At 41.2% G+C, this 21,568-nt stretch overlaps 1 protein-coding gene across 2 annotated transcripts in view; it reads right to left on the bottom strand.

Moving 5' to 3' along the window:
• Nucleotides 1-21,568, bottom strand: part of COG5 (component of oligomeric golgi complex 5) — a 358,927-nt gene that overhangs the window by 67,461 nt on the left and 269,898 nt on the right. For both annotated transcript variants that reach the window (XM_008258350.5, XM_070071149.2), the window contains 2 exons: nucleotides 10,854-11,058; nucleotides 700-861 (listed from right to left, as the gene is read on the bottom strand). In XM_008258350.5, coding sequence (XP_008256572.1) covers nucleotides 700-861; nucleotides 10,854-11,058 — 367 coding nt within the window. The remainder of the gene's footprint in view (nucleotides 1-699; nucleotides 862-10,853; nucleotides 11,059-21,568) is intronic.

The raw sequence follows: 21,568 nt of genomic DNA, 5'->3' as shown, positions 1-21,568 counted from the left end.
CATCTCCAAATCTGTAGTCTAAGAGACTTGACAGCCATACACCTTGGTCCTATACTGCTCAACACCATTTTTACTCTCCAAAATGTCCATCTCAAATATAGACCTCCTGTTATGACACCTTGCTAACTATCACAGGAACTCAGATAGTCTCAACTGGAAGTTAATCTGGCTAACTTCTAAATGTGTACATCTGAAGGCAACAGCTCAATTACAGTGTCTGCAGGCACTCATGTGGCACCTCTGCTAGGACACCTTCCCTCTTTAGTTTTCACAGCTATTATGCTCACTTGGAAAGCTTAAAATAGAAAATGTGAGTAGGCTAATCAGGAGTATAATCCTATTTCAGCCAGGAACCACTTTCTAGATTTAGGGAAAAAAAATACTAACCTCTACCTTTAAGTTTCTCACCTTGTAAAATTATTTTTAAACATACTTGCCTGCAGAATATAAGGAATTCACTGTGGTATGAAAAGCTCAGTATATTTTATATCTTTGGCAAGAGATACAACAATTGGACTCTTTAGCTTTATTAATTGAACTCTCAAGTGCTTATGTGTGCATTCACTGAAAAATTCTTGATTTCACTTCTAGCCCAATTACTTAAATAATTTGAAATAAATGAAATATGAAATGTTATCACACAGTACTAACAAATGTGGCAAACATCATATGGCATGGCATTTTATAAAACATACTTACCTTGCTATAGTCTTAATGATGCCATCAAGTTCATCAGATGAAGGAGGATTACGCCCACCAGGGGGAAAAACCAAGTTGATAGGATCAAAGAGTCGAGATAAGGATTTTGACAGGTAAGCAGCCTCATAAGGCTGCAGTGAATCTTTCAAGGCCTTTTCTGGACTGAGAATAAAATTTTTAAAAAGTTAACTTACATAAAACTGTATCAGACTGTAAACAGTTTTAAAAAATACATCTCCTACTAGAATTAGACAAAGAAAGGAATTACTCAGTATGTCATAATTTATTAAGAAATACATTACTATTTTAATTTACATATAAGTTCTAGCTATAAATCTAATATGCACCAATACCTACTATACAGAGTCACTTCTAACTAAAAGAGTAACGCTGGACAATTCTGCTCCTTCCAACGGAGGGAGGCTCAGCTTTTACTTGGCGAATCCTACTTAACAGGCAAAGCACACAGGCGAGGAGAGGCACGCAAGCCTGCAGTCACTCCATTCTCTCCCTCATTCCCTCCACAGCTGCCATCTCCCTCAGGCTCAGAGTCTGAGAGGCATTGTGCAAATGGAAGTTTTTAGCAGTTTTCCCTGCTGTACTATTCAAACAAATGAGGGTAAAAGGAAGAGTTTCTGGGAAAGTCCTAGGATCACATAAATACTCTCAACTGGAGTTCTAACTTAGTCTGTTTTACAGTATTCTTCACAAAATAAAAATCTACTAAACCCTTCTTTCCTCCTTCCTGCTCCTTTGTCAACAATTTGTGTTAATTCTCAGCAGCCAATGATTTCTATTTTACACTTTTCCTTTGACAATTATTATCAAATATCTATAAGCACTATTTCCATCTGCTCTCTTTACTCCAATGATTAATCTCCTATCTTCCTACATCATTCCTTTAGAGTCCTTCTGCCAGTCCTTTCATTTTTTTTTTTTTTTTAAAGAGGATCTCCTCTTGATATTTAATGTTAACCTTGAAAACCTCCGATCTGCTTTTTCCTGAATGTGAGGCCTGGCTTTCTTTTTCTCACCCTCTGGCCAATTGACAAGACTTAGAGGACAGAACACTCTTGGCTCCTACATCACAATCCACAGTTATCTGGCAATATTTTCTCATTTGATAAGTATTTCACTAACAGATACTTACTGAGAACACCATGCGCCCAAGCACCTTGTTAAGTGCTAGGAAGATACAGATTAACAGTGAAGGTAAAGTGCTAACTCTAAAATTTCTATGACAAAGATGAAAAGACACAATGGGAACACGGAAAAACAAGTATCTGAATCTGCCCCAGGCAATCCTTTATTGAAGTCTACAGCATCTATTTAAATGTCCTCTCCACGTTTGGTCCTGCAACTACTGACCTTAGGAAGTCTCTTCCCACTCCACAACAAAACAAACAACCCACCTAAGAGATGGGCCAAGGACCTAAACAGACATTTTTCAAAAGAGGAAATCCAAACGGCCAACAGACACATGAAAAAATGTTCAGGATCACTAGCCATCAGGGAAATGCAAATCACCCCGTTTAGAATGGCTTACATACAGAAATCAACTAACAACAGATGCTGGCAAGGATATGGGGAAAAAGGCTCACTAATCCACTGTTGGTGGGAATGCAGACTGGTAAAGCGACTATGGAAGACAGTTTGGAGATTCCTCAGAAACCTGAATATAGCCCTACCACATGACCCAGCCACCCCACTCCTTGGAATTTACCCAAAGGAAATTAAATTGGCAAATAAAAGAGCTGTCTGCACCTCAATGTTTATTGCAGCTCAATTCACAATAGCTAAGACATGGAATCAACCTAAATGCCCATCAACAGAAGACTGGATAAAGAAATTATGGGATATGTACTGTGTAGGATACTATATAGCAGTAAAAAAAGAAAGGAAGGAAGGAAGGAAGGAAGGAAGGAAGGAAGGAAGGAAGGAAGGAAGAAATCCGGTCATTTGCAAAAAAATGGAGGAATCTGGAAAACATCATGCTGAGTGAAATAAGCCAGTCCCAAAGGGACAAATATCATATGTTCCCCTGATCGGTGACAACTAACTGAGCACCTAAAAGGAAACCTGTTGAAGTGAAATGGACACTATGAGAAACGGTGACTTGATCAGTCCTTGTCCTGACTGTCGAGGGACAATTTACTATTTTATTCCTTTTAATATTTTTTTGTTCTACTTAATACAATTGGTTGAACTCTTTAATTTACACACAATTATTCTTAGTCATTTAAATTTAACTGAAAAGTGATCCCTGTTAAATATAAGAGTGGGAATAAGATAGGGAGGAGATGTACAGTTCGGCACATGCTCACCCGGACTTACCCATATGGTAGAGCCAGAAATGTGCCAGGGGATTCCAATTCAGTCCCATCAAGGTGGCATGTACTAATGCCATCTCACTAGTCAAAGTGATCAGTAAAAGTTCATAATTGATCATAATGATAGGACTAAGTGTCAAAGGGATCACATAAACAAGACTAGTGTCTGCTAGTAATAATTGATAGAATTAAAAAAGAGAACGATCTAACATGGGAAGGATACACAGCAGACTCATAGAATGGCAGATGTCCTAAGCAGCACTCTGGCTTCAGAATCAGTCCTTAGGGCATTCGGATCTGGCTGAAGAGCCCATGAGAGTTTTTCAGGCACGGAAAGCTAAGACACTGTGGCAAAAACAAAACAAAACAAAACAAAAACCCAAAAAACAAGCCACACACCTAAATGAAAGAGTTCTGTGAGTGAGATCCCAGCAGAAAGAACGGGCCATCAAAGAAGGAGGTACCTTTCTCTGAAGGGAGGAGAGAACCTCCACTTTGACTATGGCCTTGTCTAAATAAGATTGGAGTTTGTGAACTCAAAAGGCTTCCATAGCCTTGGCAGCTCATGACAAGAGCCTGGGGTGATTACTGACATCATAAATAAGAGTGTCAATTGTTAAATCAACAACAGGAGTCACTGTGCACCTGCTCCCCATGTAGGATCTCTGTCCTTTATGTGCTGTACCATGCGAATTAACGGTAAAACTACTACTCAAACAGTTTTTTTATACTTTGTATTGCTGTGTGGGTGCAAACTGTGAAATCTTTACTTAGTATATACTAAGTAGATCTTCTGTATATAAAGATAATTGAAAATGAATCTTTATAAAGAATGGGATGGGAGAGGGAGTGGGAGATGGGATGGTTGCAGGTGGGAGGGAGGTTGTGGGGGGAAAGGCCACTATAATCCAAAAGTTGTACTTTGGAAATTTATATTTATTAAATAAAAGTTGGGAAAAAAAAGAAGTCTCTTCCCTCTTCTGAAGCAATTTTGACCCTGAATGTAAGAATTCACACTCTTGGGGCTGGCACTGTGGCACAGCAGGTTAACGCCTTGGCCTAAAGCGCTGGTATCCCATATGGGGGGCAGTTCTAGTCCCGGCTGCTCCTCTTCCAATCCAGCTCTCTGCTGTGGCCTGGGAAGGCAGTAGAAGATGGCCCAAGTCCTTGGGCCCCTGCACCCACATGGGAGACCCGGAAGAGGCTCCTGGCTTCATATTGGCACAGCTCTGGCCGTTGCAGCCAACTGGTGAGTGAACCATCGGATGGAAGACCTCTCTCTCTCTCTCTCCCTCTCTCTCTCTGCCTCTCCTATCTCTGTGTAACTCTTTCAAATAAATAAATAAATCTTAAAAAAAAAAAAAAAGATTTCACACTCTTGTCCTTATCTGCAGCATGGGGCCTTTATGACTACACATTAAAACGGTAACTTTTCTGAAACCTATGCTATACAACTCTGCATTCAAAACAATCTTTATTTTAACTTTACTATGGCACTTCCAAATCTGAGTTACCATTTTGAAGTGCTCTACTTCTTCTTCTTTTTTTTTAACATTTATTTATTTGAAAGTCACAGTTACAGAGAGAGGAGAGACAGAGAGAGATCTTCCATCTCAGAAGACCATAGCTCACAGAAGTGAAACAGAGCAATTAAGAGGTGGAAGAGTAATAAAAGATAACAAAGAGAAAATGGAGGAACCACGTCAGGTGGGGCTTTGTGTACCTGGAACAGTGGCAGATATCACTCTGCAACCCTTTTGCTCTGACCTTCCTGTGGTCAGTGCTATGAGACGCTGTCCCACTTGTATCCTCTAGCAGCCCAGCAGCTCTTGGGCCTGACATCCACAGCCATCCATTTCAGGTGCTCTCCTCAGCAGCCTGATTTTTCTAATTCACCTTCTCCTCAAAGTCCATACTAGGAAAATAGTATTTAGATGATCCCTGAATGCTCCTGGACTACATGAGTATTACAGGGAAAAAGGTAAACTATTTCTATCAAACATTTACATGGACCTTCAATATCAAGATGCCTGAAGTTCAAAGTTAAGACTTTGCTCAACTTGGCACTTCTCTCATTTTTTTTCCCTTGTAACTTCATTGATATTCTGTGATTTTTTTTTTTTTTCTTCTTAACAACAGGGAGAGCATTCAGCCTAGTGGTTAAGACAGAAGTTGAGACGCCTGCATCCCATACTGGAGTAGCTGAGTTTAATACCATGCTCTTGGCTCCAGTTCTACTAATGCAGACCCCAGGAGGCAGCAGTGATAACGTAAGTATCTGGATTCCTGACATTCATGCTGCAGCCCTGGATTGTGTTCACACTTCCAACTTCAGACTGGCCCAGTCCCAGCCTTTATGAGCATTTGGAGAGTGAATCAGAGGGCTGGAGTCTTCTTTCCCTCTTTCTGCCTCTCAAATTAATGATTTATAAACTATGTAAAGAAACAAAAATAAAATATTTTAACATAAAAAGTAGCTTTAGTCCTTTTCAAAATAAGTTATTAATTTACTTATTTATTTGGAAGGCAGAGTGGCGGAGAGTGAGAGACAGATGTAGAGATCTTCTATGCACTGGTTCACTCTCCAAACTCCCACCACAGCTGGGGCTGGGTGAGGCCAAAGCCAGGAGTCTGAACTCTACCCAGTCTCTCACATGGGTGGCGGGAACCCAGGTATTTGGGCCATCATTTGCTGCCTGCTCAGGGGCGTCAGCAGGAAGCCGGATTGGAAGTGGAAGTGCTGGGACTTGAACAGGCGCATGTCCCAAGCAGTGGTTTACCACTCTGGGTCACATCATCTACTCCTTTTTTTTAGTGTCAGAACATCTCAGAAGAATTTAATCTACTTCTTTCTCATTTTCTTTAAACAGCTTTAGTAGAATATAATTTATACACCACACAATTCAACTCCTAAAGTGTATAACTCAATGGTTTTGGTATATTCACAGACAGGCATAATCATCACCACAGTGAAGTTCACAATAATGTTTTTAATCATCTAAAAAACACTCTTCTTATCCTTTAGCTATAATTCTCTCTGTCTGGAACAACCACTAGTCTGCTTTACGTAGCTGGAGATTGCACTGTTCTACACTTTTCTATAAATGGAATCATATAGCATACTTTTGATGACTGGCTCCTTTCATTTAGCATAATGTTTTCAAGGGTCATTAATGTCACAGCATGTATCAGTATTTCATTCCTTCTTATTGCTACATATTCCACTATATGGCTACGGTATATTTGTGTACTGATCAACATTTAGGTTGTTTCCATCTTTTGGCTTAATTCCACCATTCCCCTTAAATCTATCAGAAAATTTTACTAGCTTGTGATCTAGAATGTATCCTGATTCAAAATATATTCTGAATCAATCTGACCAATCCATATCATTTCATCTTCTCATCCTAGCTCAAGTCATTGTCATCTTGACTGTACAAAGTAGCTTCTACTTCCTCTCCTCTTTGTTGACCTTCCCCTTAGTTATCCACATAGAAGTCAGAGTGCTAATACAAAACCATTTAGAGTTCACACCATTGCTCTGCTTAAAACTAATGATTTCTGAGTCAATTAGAATAAACTCCAACCCCCATTCCTTGGCCTAGAAAGACCTGCAGAGTTTCACATGTTCTGGCTTCTTTGGCACAATCTTATCCTCTTCTTTTTAATATAAATTTTTTTCTTATTTTATTATCTAAAAAGAGTTGTGTACATACACACACACACACACACACTAAAGAGATAAAAGAGAGACAGAGATCGCCTATCTACTGGTTCACTTCTCAAATATCTGCAACAGCTGGGGCTAGGCCAGTCAGAAGCAGGGAACCAAAAACTCAATCCAGGTCTCTCACATGGTTGTCAGAGACCCAACCATTGAAGCCATTACTTGCTGTCTCGCAGGGTGCACATTCACAGGAAGCTGGAATAGAAGTGGAGTTGGTTCGCAAACCCACACAGTTTGATATGAGATGCAGGCATCCCAAGCAGCATCTTAACCACCACCCCAAACACCTGGTCCTCTTCTCCTCATTCACTGTGTTCCAGCTGTTCTAGCTTCTCTCTGTTTCTCAAAACCTCCCCATCTTTATTTTCTGATGGCCTCTAAATTAGCTCTTTTGCTTGCAAAAATCCTATTCCAAATATCCTACTGTTGATTCTGTCACATCACTTAGCTCTCAGGTTAAACGTCAGCTCCACATTAGAAGCCTTCCCTGATCATTCTATTATAAGCCACTCCATCACATTTTTTATTTACTTCATTGTAATTACCACTGTCAAAAATCCAGCAGGAACACTGAATGATAAAAAATGGCGACCCAGTTACTTATGCTTTGATTCTATTCTGATTCCCTTAAGCCCTTCCATTCATTATCTCCATTCCTTCTTTCTTCTTTTTCTCTTCTATCTGCAAATACTCTGGATTCTCCCTCTTTTATTAAAAAAAGTTCCTTGGACTCAGCTAATATGGTTAAATAGTCAAATTCATGTTTTTTTTTCTACTCTTCCTTGCTTCTCAAAAGAATATTTTCTATCCATTGCATTTGTTTCCTTATTATTCTCAAGACTTTTTGACATTTCAGAATAAGCACTACTTTATCTCATCAACCACTTTGCTGAATTTACCAAAGAGTGACAACTGATGTCTTACAGTCAAAACAGTGGTTTTGTTACTCTAATTATTCCTCTTCAGTTGAGCTTATAAAATTTTAACACAGGTAACATCCATTCATTTTAAAGAAAAATAGAGCAGATGTTGGCTGAGACTCTGAGGCCCCACATCAGAGTACCTGAGTGTGATTCCTGGCTTTAGCTCCTGATGCCAGATTCCTGATAATGTAGACCCTGACATACAGTGGTAATGGCTCAAGTGGTTGGGTTCCTGCTCCCATGTGGGCGACCCACACCGAGTTCCTGGCTCCCAGCTTCAGTGCCAGGCTGTTGTGGGCATTTAGGGAATGAACCAGCAAATGGGCGTACACACTCTTTTCTTTTTTAAATATTTTTATTTATTTATTTGAAAGGCGGAGCCACAGAGAGGCAGAGGCAGAGGGAGAGAGAGGGAGAGAGAGGGAGAGAGAGGGAGAGGGGGAAGGGAGGGAGAGGGAGAGGGACAGGGAGAGGAAGAGGGGGGAGGGAGAGAGGGAGAGAGGGAGAGAGGGAGAGAGGGAGAGAGGGAGACAGGGAGAGAGGGAGACAGGGAGACAGGGAGAGAGGGAGACAGGGAGAGGGATGTCTTCCATCTGCTGGTCCATTTCCCAGATGGCAGCAATGGCCGGAGCTGAGCCAATCTGAAGCCAGGAACCGGGAGCTGGGAGCCTCCTTTGGGTCTCCCGTGTGGGTACAGAGGCCCAAAGACTTGGGCCATCTTCCACTGCTTTCTCAGGGCATAGCAGAGAGCTGGATTGCAAATGGAGCAGCCAGGTCTCAACTGGTGCCCATATGGGATGCCAGCACTGCAGGCAGTGGCTTTACCTGCTACGCCACAGCGATGGTCCCACACACAATCTCTTTATTTTATTTTTTTATTTTTTTTTATTTTTATTTTTTGACAGGCAGAGTGGACAGTGAGAGAGAGAGAGACAGAGAGAAAGGTCTTCCTTTGCCGTTGGTTCACCCTCCAATGGCCGCCGCGGCCGGCGCGCTGCGGCCGGCGCACCGCGCTGATCCGATGGCAGGAGCCAGGAGTCAGGTGCTTTTCCTGGTCTCCCATGGGGTGCAGGGCCCAAGCACCTGGGCCATCCTCCACTGCACTCCCTGGCCACAGCAGAGGGCTGGCCTGGAAGAGGGGCAACCGGGACAGAATCCGGCGCCCCGACCGGGACTAGAACCCGGTGTGCCGGCGCCGCTAGGCGGAGGATTAGCCTAGTGAGCCGCGGTGCCAGCCCACACAATCTCTTTATGTATCTCTCTGCTCCTCAACTAATTTTTTTAAAATGAGAAAAAAAAAATTAGCAGAAAATGCGAAGGTACTTCAAAAAGTCTGTGAAAATAGAATTAGGAGATAAGTTTATTTCCCTATAAAAATTTTTGAAACTTATGCATAATTTTTTTCATGATATCCGTTTCCTATGAACTTTCTGAAGACCCCTCACATACAGTTAACACTTCTACCTCCTAGAGACAAATTATTATTACCACTTGCTTTGTATATCTCAAGATCAATTTCGGGGAATACATAAATGTTTAAAAAGAAAAACAAACAGGGGCAGACATTAGACACAGTGGTGAAGACACTGCCTGGGATGCCCACATTCCACACCGGAATGCTTGGGTTCAAGTCCCATCTCTGCTCATGATTCCAGCTTCCTGCTAATGTGTACCCTGGGAGGCAACAGTGATGGCTCAAGTTGTTGAGTCCTTGTCACCTACATAGGAGACCTGGACTGAATTCCTGGCTTCTGGCTTTAGCCTGGCCTAGCCCCCAGCTGTTGCAGGCATCCGGAAAGTAAACCAACAATGAGAACTTTACCTCTCTGTTTCTCCCTCTTTCAAATAAATAGAATGGTGCTATATATGTTATTTTACATACATCTTAAAAAAGATTTTAGTATAACACTAGGATCAACAGACTTGAATTCTGTCCTTCTCATCCCTCTTCCAATAGGTCTTATCTAGTTTGCCTGTTTATCATAGAAAAGTTATTGAGGGGAAATATGGTTTCATGTTATCATTCTAGCTTCTACCTACTGTACTTTGCCAATCAGAACTTCTAACTTTAGTAATAATTATATGAATTTTGAAAAATATTAAAAGAGAAACATCTATGTAAACAGCAATTATAACCAATTTCTCTTATATTACAGGTGGGTGCTAAGAATCTGCTATTGCTTTAGTCAGCCTTGCCACAATAAATGTGATTCCAGTGTTTAAAGAAAGGGATGAGAGCCAATCACTTAATTTGGTGCTTCAACAGAAATTTAAAAATACTTTCAATTGTGGAGAAAAGTCTGAGATGAGATGAACTCCTGAAATGGTATATCAGCTTCCAAAATGGTTCCTAAATATGGCTATCCTTCTACACTTTGGGTGAGCTAAGGAATTCTCAGAGGTAGGCTTACTACACTCAGTTTTTTCCTAACCCACTGAGAATCTTTCCCAGCATAAGAATCACCTCCTCTATAGTCTCTGAACACGCTAGGCTTTTTTAAATGTCACAATTATGCCAGTGGTCCATTAATGATGATGCTGTCTGATGTAATTACAGGAATGCTATAACAGTAAAAGACAATGACCACATATGCTCACCTCCTGGCTTCTACACACCCTGTTTAGTTTTATACTAAAGAACCAGAATGCTCAATTAAGGGGCTGGCACTGTGGCAAAGTGGGTTAAGCTGCCATATGGGCACTGGTTCATTTTCTGGCTGCTCCACTTCCAATCCAGCTCCCTGCTAATACACCCGGGAACACAGTGGAAGACGGCCCAAGTGCTTGGGCTCCTTCACTCACGCAGATTTGAAGAATCCCTTGGTTCATGGTTTCAACCTGGCCCAGTCCTGACTGTTGCAGCCTCTGGGGAGTAAACCAGTAGATGGAAGATCTCTATCTGTGTAACTGCCTTTCAAATAAATCAATCTAATTTGTGTGTGAATATATATAAATATATAAATATAAACATATATATATATATATATATATAAGAATGCTCAAATAAGGGTGAAATTTGGCTTCCTCAGTTGAAAATCTTGAAAAATCTTTTAAATAGACAAATAACAATCATTACAAGTACTCAGAGGCTCAGTGTATTCCTGATTTCAATAAAATACAAATAATACAAATAGCCTTAATATGCAACAAACTGTTTAAGTTAAACAAACATACTCATAATCTGGCCTCTTTGGTATGAATACATCTTGTGCATCGTCTTCCATGTGCTGTAGCTCAACATAGAGATCTGTGCTTCCACCTGCATTAAAATTTCCTTGGATATTCTGATGGTATTGTTGAAGACGCTTCCATAAGTCATTATAAAGACGCAACAATTTAGGGTATTCTCCTTCAAATGACTGTTTTAAAAACACAGAAGCTGTAAAATAAAACAATAACACGGATTAGAGAAATGAGAAAAGATTAATGTGTTGGAAGCAAATAAATGTTTGTTTTGCACATAAAGATGATATAACAAAAAGCCCAGAGTACATGACAAACCAAATATTGTTCCCACAAATTCTTCTAAAAATTATTAAGTTTGTATTTATTTGAGAGGCAAAGAGACAGAGAGTGACAGACATACAGAGATCCCATATATAGGTACACTCTGCAAATGTAAACAATGCCCATGGCTGTGCCAAAGCCATGATCCAGGAACTCAATCTGTCTCCCATGTGAGTATCAGGAACCCAATTACTTGTGCAGTCACCACTGCTTCTGAGCATTTGCACTGGCAGGATGCTGGAAGAGCAGACAGAGCTGGGTATCAAATCTAGCACTCCAATGTAGGATGGAGACATTTTAACCACTAGGCCAAATGCTGCTCCAAATGAGGCCATTTAAAATAATGTTAGTAACAATAATTTTGTTCTCCATTTACTGCATATGACATGTGGACTATATACTCTGATGTATGTGCCAGCATCCCAATCTGAATGCCAGTTCAAGTTCCACCTGCTCCACTTTTGATCCAGTTCCCTGCTGGTGTGCCTGGGAAAGCAGCAAAGAATGGCTCAAGAGCTTGGGTCCCTGTATCCACATGGGACACTAGATAAAGTCCTGGTCATTACAACCATCTGGGGAGTGAACCAGAGGATGGAAGATCTCTCTTTGTCTCTCCTTCTCTCTCTGTAACTCTGCCTTTCAAATAAATAAATAAATCTTTCTAAAAATAAAACAGATACTGATAAGGGGTTGAAAAACAAGTCCTTCGGTATGAAAATAAAATTCCCACGTAGATAAAGCATGTATATTTAGAATACATAAGAAATTCTCAAGTCTCAATAGTAAGAAAACAATCTAACGTTCCAAGAAGGTACATGCATTAAATGACAAAAAGCACATGAAAAAATATTCATCTTTAAACAATGGGAAAGTACAAACTAAAACCACAATGAGGTACGACTAGATAACTGTTCTCAAATGACTAAAATTTAAAAAAGAAGTACCTTATCAAATACTAATGAGAATGAAGGGACTAGAACTCTTAGACACAGCTGGTACAAAGAAAAATCTAAGGAATCATTTTGCAAAAGAGTTTGGTGTTTCCTTAAAATACTCTACCATATGGTCAAACCATCCTGCTCTTAGTTATTTATCCAATAGAAACAACAATATATGTTAAAAGTATCTCCATATAGGGGCCAGCACTGTGACGCAGTGGGTTAATGCCCTGGCCTGAAGTGCTGGCATCCCATATGAGTGCTGGTTCAAGACCTGGCTGCCCCACTTCCATCCAGCTCTTTGCTATGGCTTGGGAAAGCAGCAGCAGATGGCCTAAGTCCTTGGGCCTCTGCACCCATGTGGGAGACCCGGAAGAAGCTCCTGGCTCCAGGCTTTGGATTGGCGCAGCTCCGGCCATTGCGGCCAATTGGGGAGTGAACCATTGGATGGAAGACCTCTCTCTTTCTGCCTCTCCTCCCTCTGTGTAACTCTGACTTTCAAATAAAATAAATAAATCTTTAAAAAGCATATATCCATATAAAGATTTATATATGCATATTCAAAGCACCTTTACTTGCAATAGCAAAAACTTGGAAACAATCCAACTTCCCTCAGGAGGTAAATGCATAAACAAACCATAATATATCCCTATAGTGGACTATAAGCCAACAACAAAAACAAACTACAATATGGATGAATAAAACATGCTATGTGAAGGAAGCCTGACAAGCAAGAATATGCAACCCATGTACAGAATTCTATGAGACACAATCTAACATCTAGTGACAAAAAGCAGATCTCCATTTACCCAGAGATGAGAGAGGCAAATGGTCGGGGAAGAATAGCAAAGCTCAAGGAAGTTTTCTGATGTGATGGCTAGGTTCGCTGATCTTGTCAGGATGGTTTCATGAGTGGACGTACGTGTTTAAACTTATCAAATTACACATTTTACTATGTGTATTTTATCACAGCTATTTAAAAGAGACACTGTCTCAGAGAGGATTCCTTGATGAACAATCTAGCATGGGCCCAAGTGTGCCTGTCTGCTCTTGCAGGGCACGCGAACATTCAGAGTCCTGGTGGCTTTTGTATTTCTGGCAAGTAACCCTGAAAGATAAGGTGACATTTCCTGCAGACAGGCAGAATGCTTGTCCATTGCACAATGCAAAACTGGTAGTTTCTTCAAGCTGAGGGTTCCTGCAATACAAACGGAAGGCACACAGAGCACTTGCATGGGCTTGTCCTGTGTCTCCCCATTATATTACATGGCTTCAGAGATCAACAAACAATACACTGTTCATGTGGCTCGCTGTACTCAGAATAATGAAGTTCTTTTTCTCTAATCCAGGAGTTCCATGTCTTCTGACAACATTTACAGAACTATGGTTAGTCAGCTTTTTTAAGTAAGATAAAAATCTCAGCTCCTTCGAGTTCCTGAACTATTCCAATCTAAATCATATTTCTGTAGTTAGACTCTTCTAACAATCTGTTCTTTACCATAACTCATATCTATATTTGTTTAAAGCATGTTTCTCCTACCTGACTATAAACTCCCTTTGGGCAAGGTCAATGCCTGTTCAAGATACATTTGTTTATCTACTACAGTGCCTGGAATAGTAAAAATTAAGTACATATTTCTCAAACAATAACTGATATTGTTTTTAACCGGCTACATGTTCACTTTCATGGACATCCTATCTATACAGAAGAAATCATTGCTGAGCTTTCAGATCATCAAGCTATACCTATTTTACCTCAGTAAATATGATCAATTAATGCTAAACCACTTAAGTCAAATATATTTAAAGCTTACATATAAATATATGCTTATATCTTGAAGCTAAGTACTATTTTAATTTCTTTTATATGCTGTTACAGTGTTCGTATTATTTATACAATTTGACTATAATCAATTATTGGTAAGTACTTACAGGTTCCCTATTTTACATCTTAATAATCTAACAAAAATTTATAAACAGAAAATGGCAGCTTATTAGTTCCCACTCAGATGGTAACTTACTATTCAGATTATCTCCACGTGTAAACTATTGTCCTTTTTTATTTTCTAAAAATTTATTTATTTATTTGAGAATCAGAATTAGAGAGAGAGAGAGAGACGGAAAGATTTTGCATCTGCTGGTCCACTCCCCAAATGGCTGCGACGGCCAGGGCTGGGCCAGGTTGAAGCCAGGATCCAAGAGCATCCTCCAACTCTCTCATGTGGGTATAGGGGCCCAGGAACTTGGGGCATCTTTTGCTACTTTCCCAGGAGCAATAGCAGGGAGCTGGATCATAAGTAGAGCAGCTGGGACTCAAACCAGTGACCATATGAGATGCTGGTGCTACAGACAGTGGCTTAATCCTCTGTACCACAGTGCTGGGCCCTTATCTTTTTAATTAACCATTAGTGACCATAACATAGGCATTAATATGCAGATTAAACCAATATTAATCAACATAATTACTAGTGAAATGATATTTTATAATGGAGAAGAAAAGTTTTGAGAAGCAATTTTATTTACATTTTCTTATCAGGCAATAGATTGGGGATGGAGATAACCAGCTTTGATTAAGAAAGTTTGCCCTTGGGGGCTGGGTAACCTTGCCCTTGAGGCCGGCACTGTGGAGCAGCAGATTAATACCCTGGCCTGAAGCACCAGCATCCCATGTGGGCACTGGTTCTGGTCCCGGCTGCTCTTCTTCCAGTCCAGCTCTCTGCTACGGCCTGGGAAAGCAGTAGAAGATGACCCAAGTCCTTGGGCCCTGCACCTGCATGGGAGACCCAGAAGAAGCTCCTGGCTCCTGGCTTTGGATTGTCACTGCAACTCTTTCAAATAAATCTTAAAAAAAAAAAAAAAAAAAAAGAAAGAAAAAGAAAGTTTGCCCTTGATTTTATCCCTCTACTTCTATCTTCGATTCGTTACAGTAAGATCCCCTATAGCAGTAAAAATTTGTAGGCCAAATCTTGAACTACTACACAGAGAGATGAAAGGATCTAAGTAGTCTCTGTGGTCTTTTTCTCTTCCCACCTCCTCCGCTGCAGTACCTTATTTACCCAGCACTACACAGTGCAAGAAGTTATTTAGTTTGTGTTAACTGTCCATCCTTTTTTAAATGTACATTAAATGAGAGCAAGGATACTATTTGACTTATTAACTTTTGTATTTTCTTTACCTAAACTAACACTAGGCATTGAATTATTGAACAAATGAGGCAAAAATAGAATGAAGAGGGGTCTGGGATCAGAATTATATTAATTTTCCCACATTCTATGAGACTACTCTTAATTGTGCTACTGTCCCTACCTATCTTGTACAGCTTCAGAAGACAGTCCTGATGTTTGATTTATTCCAGAGCTATAAGCATTCACAACTCTTGCCTTGGTGTGTGTATATATATATATATATACACACACACACACACACACCAAGTATATATATGTGCTATATATATGGTATGTATGTATATATATATGGTACATATATATATACACACATACAGACATATATATTTTAATTTTTTAAAAATTATTCAGAGAGAGAGAGATAAGAGAAAGATCTTCCAATCTGCTGGTTCACTCGCCAAATGCTCACAAAAGCCAGGGTTAGGTAGGCCAAAGCCAAGAACCCAGAACTCAATCTGGATCTCTAACATGTGTGGCAGGGACCTAAGTACTTAAGTCATCATCTGCTGTACCAGCAGAAAGCTACGTCAGAAGCAGAATAGAAGTAGGCATTCCAATAAGGGATGTGAGTGCTCCGTGTGGTGATTAAACTGCTGCGCCAAATGCCTACCCCAACTTGCCTTAGTCTTGACCTGTTGTGCAAAATCCCAGCCTGTATGAAGCTTCTGCTCCTACACCTCCCTCTGGAGATGTCCAAATAGTGGGCAGTGTCAAATCTGCCTGGAAAGAGGTAATCATTCAACAAATATTTGCGGACCATCTCTTACTTTTCAGGTAGTACTATAAAGGCTAGGTAAGAAGTAGTGAATACAAACAAGCAAGTCTGGGGCCAGTGTTGTAGTGCAGCAGGTTAAGCCACTGCCTGCAACAGTGGCATCCCACATCCAGTCTAGCTCCCTGCTTATGTGCATTGGGACTCAGTGGAAGATGGTCCCAAGTTCTTAGGCCCCTGCCACCCACGTGGGAAATCTGGATGGAATTTCAGGTTCCTGGTTTTGGCCTGCCCTGCCCTGGCCATTGCAGCTACTTGGGGAATAAACCAGCAGATTGAAGATGTCTTTGTCTCTACTACTCTGTCACTCTTTTTTAAAAAATAGTAAGTTCCTATCCATATGGTGTTTATTCTCCTTCAAGGAGGACAATAGATAAATCAGTACATAAGATAGTATCAGCAATGCTAACTGCTTTTCTGAAGAAAAATGAGGCGAGATTAGAGAATAGTGATAAGGAGTGCTATTTTATGTATTGTAGTCAGAGAAGCAAGGTTTCTCTAATGAAACAAGTTACCTGGGAAATCTCTTATCCCAGTAGGAGCTGTTGGCTGTATTTTAATGGAACTTGTCATTCTCTTTGGACACCTTGGCCTGACAATCAGCTTTCACAGCTGGGTTAGATCTGTCCTTTGTAAGTAAAAAGCTACCTGTTTCTAGCACATTCCTTTCCCCTCACTGGGCTGGTTACCAATCAACAGGTCTTATCTAAACTACCCAGACTATGAAAATAAAAGTCTGTAATCTATTCCCCTCGGATGTCTTGGAAATATTTTCTCTTACATAACTGTACTGGCTATCCATTGCCATACAGCAAAATACTATAAATGGAGCTGCTTGTTTTAACACATAATTATTATCTTATCGTTTCTGTGGGTCAGGAATGACGTCATGGCTTAGCGGGGCCCTCTACTTCCGGTTCTCTCACATGGTGCCAGTTTTCAGGGGTCTCATATAAAAGGTTGAGGAATGAGGGATTTGCTTCCAAGCTTTGTGCTTGCTGGCAGGATTCGGTTCCTTATGGGCTGCTGGGCTGAGGGGCTCAGTTGCTCACTTGCTGTAGGCTGGAAGGCAACCTTAGCTCCTTTCCTAGCAGACCTCTGGAACATGGCTGCCTGTTTCCTCAAAACATGCCAGCCAAGAAGGCAGCAGAGGTTAAAGTCCTATGTAACCGAACTGCAGATGGAACACCTCTCTGTTCTGTAGCTCTGAACAAAGTGTTGCCTATACTCAAGGGGGAAGAGATTACACCTGGGTGTAAATACCAAGAGCCAGGGGTCACTGTGAGTCATGTTAGGATGTGTCTAACAAAATATGCCATATACTTCAACACAATTTTCAGTCATGAGGTTGCTTAACAATAGGAACTTGTTCTGAAAAATGTGTTGTTAGGTATTTGAGCATTGTGTAAACATCACAGAACGTACTTATACAAGCTAAAGTGGTGGCCATGTCACTAGGCAATATCATCTTATGGGACCACAGTTGTATAAGCTATCTGTGGTTGGCCAGAAAGCTGTTATGAGGTATATCACTACACAAAAGTCAAATGTTGAGGGTCACACAGCAAACAGCCTTGTGCCTACCTCAAATGGTGATAAATCAAGCACTATATTAACCCTTCCTACCACTGAACAGCAAGACTAAACAAAATCAGTTGATCATTAAAAATATAAATGTTTTGGGGCTGGCGCTGTGGCACAGCGGGTTGACCCTGGCCTGAAGCGCCAGCATCCCATACGGGCGCTGGTTCTAGTCCCGGCTGCTCCTCTTCCGATCCAGCTCTCTGCTGTGGCCTGGGATGGCAGCGGAGGATGGCCCATGTCCTTGGGCCCCTGCACCCACATGGGAGACCCAGAGCATCTCCTGGCTCCTGGCTTTGGATCGGCGCAGCTCTGGCCGTTGTGGCCATCTGGGGAGTGAACCAGCGAATAGAAGACCTCTCTCTCTACCTCTACCTCTCTCTGTAACTCTTTCAAATAAATAAAATAAATCTTTGAAAAAAATAAATGTTTAAAGTATTATTAAAAAGATACCAACATTCTAAAAATAGCTCAGTCATAAAACAAGAGTACCAGTTACACAAATAACTCAACTGTCTCAAGTTCAAGAGATTTTTCCATTGTTCATTCTACTTTAATCACTGATGTGAGCAATAATTTTTTCCTTCTAAGTTCTGGAACTCTGATTCAAGAAATATACTGAAAGCACAAAAAAATCTTAACTCTAAATATATTTTGTTGAAGATTAATAAACATTTTCCATTTGATTTAATTATAGTGAAACTAAAATCAAACAAAATAGACCTTTTAACACTCAGAGAAATCTCATTTAGATTAATGGACATTAAAATTATTTTGAATGAAAAATCTGATATGACTAAAGAACTGTACTTTTAATTGAGAACTTGATTTTTAAACACACATACACATTTAGAAATCTCCTAGGGCCTAGGATTATCTCTTTTTACAAATATACATATATTGTGAAGATGACCACCCTCTCTATCTCACAGAAAAAGTATTGGCTGCTAAAAAAGAATCCTCTCAACCTGTCATGTCCCATCTACCTTTAACTGCATCTAGCCTTCAACTTTGCTACCAGGAGCAAGAATGCATTCCATACAGGACCGCTTTCTCAGCTTTTGTTCTTGATTACATCCCATTTCATCCCCTCCAAAAGCATTATTCCATTTTGTATTTTCTGGCTTTTCACCTTGTATTGGCTCCCTGCCAAGATCAATAATAAGTGTTTTAATATGTTCTTTTTTTTTTTTTTTTTTTGACAGGCAGAGTGGACAGTGAGAGAGAGAGGCAGAGAGAAAGGTCTTCCTTTTGCCGTTGGTTCACCCTCCAATGGCCGCCGCGGCTGGTGCGCTGCGGCCGGCGCACCGCGCTGATCCGATGGCAGGAGCCAGGTACTTCTCCTGGTCTCCCATGGGGTGCAGGGTCCAAGTACTTGGGCTATCCTCCACTGCACTCCCTGGCCACAGCAGAGAGCTGGCCTGGAAGAGGGGCAACCGGGACAGAATCTGGTGCCCTGACCGGGACTAGAACCCGGTGTGCCGGCGCCGCAAGGCGGAGGATTAGCCTAGTGAGGCACGGCGCCGGCAATATGTTCTTTCATAGTATAAAAGACCAAGCATACAAATAACATGTCAACAAGCTCCCTGATGGCCCTACAGCTGTTTACATGTAGCTAGTTTCTGTTGCTCTTTTCACTAAAATGTCTACCCACATTACCTTACCTATTTCAACATTATCCACTAGACTCTCACCTGCCACAATACCATTGAAACTTTGGTTAAAGTCACCATATCATTCCAACTGCCAAAAACAACGGGTAATTCTCTGATCTGTCTCCTCCCACTTGATCCCTGTTGATCATTCTCCCCTTTGCGAAACACTCTCATGATCTAATGATCCCAGTGTCTCTTGGTTGTTCACCTTGTGCCATATTCCTTTTTATCCCTCCCCCTCCCTCCTCCCTCTCCTCTTCTCCTTTCCCTTCCTTTTTCTTTGTATTTTTGTTTTTTAAAGGATTGACTTTATTTATTTGACCAGGAAAGATTTTCCCATCTGCTGGTTTACTCCCAATATGGCTCTAACAGCCAGAGCTGAGCCAGGCTCAAGTAAGGAGTCTGTACTCCATTCTGGTCTCCCATGTGGGTGGCAGGGATCAAAGTACTTGGGCCATCTGCTGCTCCCTTCTCAGGCTCATTAGCAGGGAGCAGGATTGGAAATGGACTCCAACGGGCACTCCAATACAGGAGGTTGGCATTGCAGACAGCTTAACTTGCTGCACCAAAAAACCCCATTAATAGTTCCTATTCTTCTGTGATGTCTTCCTTCCTGTGCCCAAAATGCTTTCCTTAAAAGGTAGTACAGAATTCAAACACATCATGTAGAGAGAAGCTTACCTATCAACTTGGCTTCAGCACTTATTAACAGCACTCCTATTTTACCTTTAACTTTAGTCAATCCTGTCCATAATAACTATCAGTTATTTTAGAGTAAACAACAAACACTGTATCATCTCATCCATAAATATCCAGCACATATACCTTAGGATTGTTTTTTTTTTAATATAACTATAATTCTGTTACCATACTTCACATAAAAGTGATCATAGTCACCTGACTTAGGATTTTTTTTCAATGACGTGACTTAGTACCCATGAGTAGTCCATATACAATAATGAACTGATATTAAGAACCTAAGTATGGCTCCCCTACTTAGTATCTTTTTTGAAAATAGGTTTTACTTTTGGTTGATTCATAATAATTGTACATGTTTACTAAGTACAGTGTGATTTTTTTCTTTTTTTTTGACAGGCAGAGTGGACAGTGAGAGAGACAGAGAGAAAGGTCTTCCTTTACCGTTGGTTCACCCTCCAATGGCCACTGTGGCTGGCATGCTGCGGCCAGTGCACCGCACTGATCCGAAGGCAGGAGCCAGGTGCTTCTCCTGATCTCCCATGCGGGTGCAGGGCCCAAGCACTTGGGCCATCCTCCACTGCACTCCCTGGCCACAGCAGAGAGCTGGCCTGGAAGAGGGGCAACTAGGACAGAATCTGGCGCCCCACCAGGACTAGAAACCTGGGATGCTGGCGCCGCAGGTGGAGGATTAGTTTATTGAGACGCGGTGCCGGCCAGTGTGATTTATTTTTTAAAAAAGATTTTTTGTTTGAAAGCCACAATATGAGGGGACGGGACGGGACGGGACGGGACGGGACGGGACGGGACGGGACGGGATGGACGGGAGGGGAGGGGAGGGGAGGGGATGGACGGGAGGGGAGGGGAGGGGAGGGGAGGGGAGGGGAGGGAAGGAGGGAGATTGGTTCCATCTGCTGGCTCATCATTCTACAAATGCCCACAACAACCAGGACTAGGCCAGGAGTTAGGAACTCCATGAAGGTTTCCTGTAAAGATGAAACGGGCTCAAGCATCGGAGCCATCATCTGCTGCCTCTCAGGTGCATTAGAGGGAAGCTGGATTGGAAGTGGGGAGTAGCTAGGAGATGGGCATCCTAAGTAGCAGCTTAACCAGCTGTGCCACAATGCTCTCCCCCAGTGTTTTGATACATCTCTGTATTGTGTAATGATAAATCTGGGCAATTCACATATCGATCACTTCCAAAATTTATCATTTATTTGTGATTAGGACAATCAAAATCTTCCAGCAATTTTGAAATACACAAAAGAGGTGAGGCATCTATAATCCAACAACTGAAGTCTAAAATTCTCCAAAATCCAAAACATTTTCCATCATCAACATGTACTAGTCAACAATGTTACTAGTAAAAAAGATTCCACACCTGACCTCACATAGTAAGTTGTAGTCAAAATGCAGATCAACTGAAAATATTGTACAGCAGTGGCCACTGTGATGCAGTGGGTTAACCTGCAGCTTTGGACACCTGTATCCCATACTGGAGTACAGGTTCAAACCCCAGCTACTCCGCTTCCAAACCAGTTTTCTGCTAATACAC

This window comes from Oryctolagus cuniculus, chromosome 3, assembly GCF_051225735.1.
Source record: "Oryctolagus cuniculus isolate XC-2025 breed Fujian yellow rabbit chromosome 3, ASM5122573v1, whole genome shotgun sequence".
Classification (NCBI taxonomy): domain Eukaryota; kingdom Metazoa; phylum Chordata; class Mammalia; order Lagomorpha; family Leporidae; genus Oryctolagus; species Oryctolagus cuniculus.
Note: the sequence above shows the minus strand (reverse complement) of the source record. Positions and strands in the feature narration are given on the sequence as shown.